The sequence below is a fragment of the Ictidomys tridecemlineatus genome, chromosome 3 (assembly GCF_052094955.1).
Source record: "Ictidomys tridecemlineatus isolate mIctTri1 chromosome 3, mIctTri1.hap1, whole genome shotgun sequence".
NCBI lineage: Eukaryota > Metazoa > Chordata > Mammalia > Rodentia > Sciuridae > Ictidomys > Ictidomys tridecemlineatus.
In genome coordinates, this window is record NC_135479.1 from 32461055 (window position 1) to 32468836 (window position 7782).

Genomic DNA, 7782 nt, shown 5'->3' on the forward strand with positions numbered 1-7782 from the left:
ACACTTAACACTTCTATAGTGTTTCTTCAAACTAGAAAATAATTTGAAATAAGACCATTATCTTGCAAAAAAGATATATTAAAAAAATTTTTTTTCCTTTTCTGAGAAGCAAGACTCAAGGTTACTATTATAAGGATTCCCAGTTAATGGCTTGGGATCTATCAGCATATCCTCAATTCTTGGTTGAATGCCAGGTCAGCTGCCATTGTCAGTTTCCCCTGCTGTTATTCTCCAGTTTTTATTTGGCTGTGATGAGCATTGAAGGGACTTCATTATTTACCATGTTTTACTAATGAATTTAATTTTCAGAGAGCATGCTTTTTTAATAAACTTCAGACTGAGATACTAAAATAATTTCACTATGAAACTTCATTTATGATATTAAAGACAAAATATATCACATACAAAATATATTTTAAAAAATAAAACATTATACCAAGGGCAAAATTAAAGTAAGGTTCCAGAATACTAAGTCTTAATTATAAAAATAGAACACATTTTGAGAATACAAAAGGTTTCACTGAAAACATACCCTTTTTTAGGCATCAACAAAATTTTCACAATCCTTAAGTACACAAAAAATTTTATGTATTGTTTTAAAATATTTCCTAATAAATCTTTGACATTTTTTAATATTCACACCACCTATGTTGAAGCACACAGAGACTAAAATGAATTAAAATATAAATATGATTATAAACTACCTTAATAGAAGACAGTGAACTTGAACTTCTCATACCTGTTGGATAGTAGGCTTGGGAGTACTGCGCTGAGGGTGTGTAGTTACTATATTTTTGGGAGGAGCTGACCATTGTTTGAGGGCCTTGTTGAACGTGTACAGATGTGGCACTGGGCTGCAGTGTATAGGTAACCTCGGTTGGAAACCTCTGCAGTACAGGAAATGGAACCCCTTTATCTGAAAAAGTAGGAGATGTGTCCACTTGTCCAGGGTGCATTCCAAGGGAGTTCTGCCATGTTCTTGGAGGAATCGGGGTCCGATCTAAACCTTTCAGAGGGAAAGTACTGTGGTTGTGGGATGAAGCTGATACGTAGGAATAAGGAGACAAACTATCTCTCCGGAATGACCGGTGAAATTGTCCTACAGCCACTGGTCCTGCATAAAAGAGGAAGAGCACATTTACTAATTTTACATTAAACCACCAGACATAGTAAACCAAAGGTCAAAAAAATACTTTAGAGGCTGCGATTGTAGCTCAGTGGTAGAGTACTTGCCTAGCATGTGTAAGGCAGTGGGTTCAGACCTCAGTACCACATAAAATAAATAAATAAATAAATAAAATAAAGGTATAAAAAATACAAAAACATTTTTAAAAGGATTCAACAATTAAAAAAAATACTCTTGTTCACCTATCAGCTGTTTAACACAACAGAAATTTAGTTTCGGCAAAAGCAAGTTCAGAATCCAGAATATGGATTTATACATACAATGCTGAAAGAATAAACAACCTTTTGTTTTGTTCTCAAATTACTGTCATAAGAGGTAAAGTCCAACATCATTAAATCAAAGGTTAAATAAAACATTCAAATTAAACCCTTTTATAGATGATTTTGGTCATATTATCTTTATAAAAAAATATTTTTAGTTGGAGATGGACATAATACCTTTATTTTTTTTTCTTAATGTGGTGCTAAGGATCGAACCCAATAACTCACATGTGTGAGGCAAGTGCTCTACCACTGAGCTACAACGCCAGCCCCCAGCCATATCATTACCTTTTACCTCAGTTGACTGACCTAGATTTTTCCAAAGTGTAAACTACTCCCTAGAAGTTTTCCATTCATTCTTTCAAACCTTTTAGGGGAAGCTTATTAATGATCAGAAAAATAAGCACTCTATCATATACATAAAAAATGTGTAGAATAAATAATGACATGAGCCAAAAATAATGTAATGAGCCAGTACAGTGGCCCATGCCTGTAATCCCAGCAGCTCAGGAGGCTGAGGCAGGAGGTCAAAGCCAGCCTCAGCAACAGTGGGGGTGCTAAGCAACTCATTGAGACCCTGTCTCTAAATCAACCCATCATTTTCCCTGGTCTTTTTTTCCTTTAGGTTTCTCTAGTAGTGACCCTGCCCAGATCTCAGTGGCCTTCAAACACTGATATACATCTGAATCATCTGGAGAGTTGTTAAAACATACCAGCTTCAAAAGATTCTCATGCACATAATTCTTTCCTTTATCTAGTAAGGTAGAAAGTGAAAACATGAGGGAGAGAGAGAGGAGGTAACAGTATGTAATAAGAAAGAATATAAGTGTTGTAGGCTAAACTTTATTTTATAGATCATGATTCTTGAATATAAACAAAGATAGCCTAATTTACTCCTAAAGAGTTCTGTCCCTGGTATGATGGCACATGCCTGTAATCCCAGCAACTCAGAAGGCTGAGGCAGGAGAATAGGAAGTTCAAGGCTAGCCTCAGCAACTTAATGAGGTCCTAAGCAACTTGGCAAGACCCTGTCCCTAAACAAAATATACAAAAGAGAAGAGGATGTGGCTCAGTGGTTAAGTGCCCCTGGGTTCAATCCCCAATACAAAATAAACAAATAAATGTAAAAAAGTTCTCTGTTAAAATTATGTGGTTTACAAATTAGATTCAATTTATTTCATAAATCTGTAAAACAGAGGGAAAATCTATCTTACATGCTACTCAAGTCCTAAACTACATGTTGAAAGATGATACTCAAATATTCTAGCCAGGTATAGTGGTGCACATCTGTAATCCTAGCTACTGGAGAGACTGAGGCTGAAAGATTGCAAATTCAAGACCAGCCTGGGTGAGACTCTGTCTCAAAATAAAAATTTTAAAAGGCTGAGGATGTAGCTCAGTGGCAGAGTGCTTGCCTAGCATGTGCAAGGCCCTGGGTTCAATCCTCAGTGCCCTCCCTCTCCCAAAACGCTACTTTTCAAAATAATTAGATTAGAAAACTTTCAATTCTGGAGGCCTGGAAATCAATCTAATGAGAGAAATAAAAATCATCTAATGAGAGAAATAAAAATCCTAATTCAGAAGACTGATTATATTCTAATTATACATCTCTTTAAAACAACTATTCCTTTAAAGTACCAAAACTAGTTTTTATGATGCTATTTGACTAGTAATTCCATATGTATGCATACTTTGAACTTGCAACTGACAATCCTGTTTTCCTAAAAAAATTGTTACTCTTCACAATGGATATTTCTAGGTGTCTCAAACTACCCCCACTTGATTTCTCCTTGGATGTATCTTCAAATGACAAAACTACATGTTGCCTACAGTCAGTAGCTCGCTAGTTCTTCTACCCTCTTCAGGGATAACCTATGAATTAATTTTCAGAATGTCAATAACTTAAGCGGCAAAATAAAGAATTCTCTACCTTGATTTCTCAAATTGTAGTTTATATCTGAATTAAAATATAAATTCTACTTCCATCATGATAAACTTGAGTGATGGTTAATTATCTATTTTCTTTTATTTTTTTAACAGATTTTTTTTTTTTTGGTGTTGATGGACCTTTATTTTATTCATTTATTTATATGCGTCGCTGTGAATCGAACCTAGGGCCTCACACATGCTAGGAAAGCACTCTACCACTGAGCCACAACCCCAGCTAATTATCTATTTTAAATGCTGATAACATAACAATACTGTCAAGATTAGAAGGGCATTCTTTTGTTTTTTTTTTTTTAAATGAAGTCCTGAAATACATTCACCTCTTAGTTATTCTTCTATTAAGTGTTACCTCATAGGGCTGTATTCTGACAAACTTTATAAAGATTCGTCTATGTCATTATCTCTAAGATATATTTGGCAAAGTTTGAGTCCTGAATTCTAGAAATGTAGGGTAGAATGGTTTTGTTTTTAAAGATTCTACTCCTTTTTTAGAAGTGAAACTAATCAATTGCCAGGGAAGAATCCCAAAACTTGCCTGTTGAACCCAGGCAAAGAGAGATTATCTATTTCCCAGACTTGCTACTTAGTTTAGAACATTTTAACAAATACTGGAAAATAAATTGCCACCAAAAACAAAATAACAAAAGCAGATGAATAAAAAAGGGAAAAACATGGGATCTTCACATTTCTTATCAAGTACATTCTTGAAAGGTGAACAAGACAGTTGGCTCAGTGGATCTAAATAAGAGAACTAGGTCCTAGAATAGATGATTTTACTGTAAAAAAGAATATTCAAACCATAAACTGAAGTAGAAGACAGAAAACAAAATGAAAACTAGGAAGCAGCAGTGTACTCAGGCATATAATCAATGCAAGACTCAAGTAGAATAAAAATTAGGTGTGGAAAAAATAGAAAAGCCAAGGACTTAGAAAATATAAAGAGAACAGGGCTGGGGATGTGGCTCAAGTGGTAGCATGCTCTCCTGGCATGCGTGCAGCCTGGGTTCGATCCTCAGCACCACATACCAATAAAGATGTTGTGTCTGCCGATAACTAAAAAAATAAATAAGTATTTAAAAAAGAAAATATAAAGAGAACAAAACAACGTTGTACTGGTATTCTTGAATCTATAACAGAATTATATTCCACCTAAATCAGAAACACAATTCCCTAGTAAAGCAAGGCTGTGAAGTACACAATCCACAATTAACATCCTTCTGCACGTGCCAACAGGTAGAATAGCAAAAAAAAAAAAAAAAAAAAGCATGAAAATAACAATTACCTAGGTATTAATATATTACCTATACCGAGAAGAAATGGATTAATTATTCTCAACAAACAGTAATCTTTAAAATGCCAATAACTGAATTATAAGTGAAAAAAATCAAATTCTAGATAATCTTTCTTTGTATTTCTTTAATTAAAATGAACTCTATCCTTAGAATACAAATTGGTTTAAGGCAGATTAGAGAAACTGGGTATAGTAATTCTAGTTATTTAGAAGGCTGAAGCAAAAGAATCTCAAGTTCAAGGCCAGCCTGGGCAATTCATTGAGATCTTATGTCAAAATAAAAGTAAAAAGGGCTGGGGATGTAGTTCAGTGGTAAAGTACTCCTGGGTTCAATCCGCAGTACCCCTCAAAAAAAAAAAAAAAGTAAGTGAGCAGGATCAAAGAAGATACAAAGGCAAGCAAAAGTTGGCTTTTACATGTTTCTTCGTTTGAAATGGTTATCCCATTTCTCCCAAGAATATATTTTCTAGTCTTTTCTCCTTATGCCCACTAGAGACACAACCTGGAGAAAAACAAAACAAAAAAGGACCATGTCAAGATATTCTGCCAAATGTCTACCACGGTATTGTCTCCATTGTCTTTCCCCATATAATTCACCATTGAAATCAATGGCCATCACCTGGAAGTGGCTTGATATTCCTTTAGAATTCCTTTAGAACATTCCTCTGCCACTGCTATTTCCCCAAGTTGACAACAGAACTCTAACTTAGTCCCTTATCTTCTAAACTCCACAGACACAAAACCTGGTCCCTTATCTTCTAAATTCCAAATGAAGAAAGTACTGTCTTGGTACTGGGCCTAAGTAAAATTGAACACAGTGTTATTTGCACACTTTAATTTTTTCTGAAACTCAAAAAAAAATAACTCAGATTTCTCTATGCTAAATCCATGATAATGCTGAAAATGTTTGTTATTCTCCTAGCTGAAGCAGAGTAATAAATTTTCATCATATTCTGTTGCTTTCTTAGTGTACTGTTTCCTATCTTAGACTCTTTACTAGGAGAAAGGGAATATTGCCAACTTCACCTTCCTTGCAGAGGGGTAAGAATATCAGATCCATAAAATAATTCTCTATTGCTAGGGTTTCTGAATTTATTTAAATGCTGACTTACATAAAGACTTTTCAATGCTGAAAGAGTATGGCTAGTAGTGAAAAATCCAAAGGCCATAAATGTGTGCTTTCTACAATTCTTTTTAACTGAAACAAGTAAACCATTTTTGCCTTGTTTGTCTAAGCATAACACCTAAGTCATGGGCATCAAGCTCTCATTAACTGAAACAAAAGAAATATTTAGCTAATTCATTCTACATAGGAACAATATCTTGTAAATCTATATTTTTGCCCTTAAGAGATACAAACAATGTCTACCATGCTACACATTATTTGGAAACTTAAATCTTATTACTGTTATACCACTTCTTCCAAGATTTCTTAGATGTGTCAGGTAGTGAAAGGTAGTCGTATATCCCTTCAAGGACAAACTTCCATTCAAGGTACCTTTTTCCAACTTCCCACGTTCCATTGGTTTGTACAATGTTCTAAGTTTTCTTAGCTGTGACTTTGTTCCTTGACGCCTTAACCTGCAGAGTGACTGTGCTCTGCTTCCTGCTGGAGCAATACAGGCCCTTCTCGGTTTCTTTCAGACCCTGTGCTTCACAACAGGACTATTTATTCTAGATGGTCACAGTAGAGAAACTGGGTCCTGGGAAGGTAAATGACTATGGGCTTTGGGAAGCTGGTAAATTCTTGAGGTTCAAACTCTTGGGGAAGGGGGGGAGCCTAAAGCAGAAGTCCCTCTTGCTGCTAGTGGACACAGAGAAGCTAAATGCTCACACACTCAATCTAGAGCACTGGGGCGAGAGTGATGCTAGTGAAGCGGGTCCCCAGCACCCTCGCCACACCACCTAGGTGAGGATGTGCAGAAATACTCTCTGGCTGTAGCACCCTGCTGCCCGTGTGCCCACGGAGGGCGAGTATCCAAGCGTCCAGACTCACCATGCGGCTCTGGCCGGGGCCCCGCGGGCGGCGGCGGCGGATCCTGGTGCTGCAGCGGGGAGGTGGAGGCCGAGGCCGAGGCGGAGGCTGACGTGATGAGGAGCCTCTGGAAGCGGTTGGGTGGGCGGCAGGGCACCTCCAGGCCGGCCGCCAGCTTGGCCTTGTTGGCACTGGTGAGCCTCTTGAGGTGCACGAGCAATTGCGGCTGATCACGGCGGAAATGCGGGCTGTGGAAGTGGTGGAGTGGCCCATCGCCCGCCGGTCCGCCGGCCCCTGGCCCAGGCCCTGGCCCCGCCGCGCCCGGCCCACCCAGCACCACCTTTCGGAAGCCGTAGAGGTTGAGCTGGCGGATGAAGCTGGTGAAGTTGGTGGTTTTGAAGAGCTCGGGCTCGGCCCCGGTGGCCCCCACGCCGCTGCCCCCAGCGCCACTGCCGCCTCCAGCTCCCGGCCCAGGCGGACTGAGCAGCTCAGCCTCAAAGAGCGGCTGGTCGATGAGAAGCCCCTCGCCGCGGCCATCCCAGCGGATCGAGCGGTACCGGGGGCTGTTCACCAACCGCCACAGCTTGGCGGGGAAGTTGTTGGGGTTGATGGGGGTGGAGAGCAGCGCCTCCTCCATCACCCCCGCCCGGGCCCTGGGCCTCGCCCCACCGAGCCTGGCTCTCCCACCCCGTTCTCGATCCCCTCGGCCTTCGCTTCGCCCTGCCCCCTCCTGCCAGCGCCCGGACGCTGCAGACCCCGGGACCGTTGGCGCACGAGTCCCTACCGCGCACTCCAGCGCGGCCAATGGGGCCTCGAGTTCCTGCCGCGTGGCCAACGCAGCGCGAGGCGGCCCTCCCACTAAGCGGCGCGAGGCCAGCGCCACCGGACGCCAGCGGCGGCCTGGGACATGGATGGGAGAAGGCCACATTCCTTGGCGTCCCCAAACCGCCCGGGCGGGCGGAGGAGCGTCGCCCACCAGGGAGTTCTAAGTCCTGCAAAGAAAGAAGCCCAGTTATCCACAGTGGAACACCAAGGGTCGGGTACTTGAGCACAGCCAGCATGTGGGGATTCAGAATGCAGACAAGTCTGCCTTAAGCAACGCAGAGCCACGTTCCTGAGAACA

General features: G+C 40.6%; 1 protein-coding gene across 2 annotated transcripts in view; it reads right to left on the reverse strand.

The window, feature by feature from the left end:
* Nucleotides 1-7342, reverse strand: part of Hsf5 (heat shock transcription factor 5) — a 39806-nt gene extending 32464 nt beyond the window's left edge. Inside the window, exons 1-2 of one of the 2 annotated variants that reach the window (XM_078042314.1) lie at nucleotides 6681-7342; nucleotides 740-1114 (exon numbers count right to left, since the gene is read on the reverse strand). In XM_078042314.1, the coding sequence (XP_077898440.1) occupies nucleotides 740-1114; nucleotides 6681-7296 (991 nt within the window). In that variant the 5' untranslated portion in view covers nucleotides 7297-7342. The remainder of the gene's footprint in view (nucleotides 1-739; nucleotides 1115-6680) is intronic. The other variant, XM_005321578.4, reaches the window with a different exon arrangement.
* Nucleotides 7343-7782: the final 440 nt, after the last annotated feature.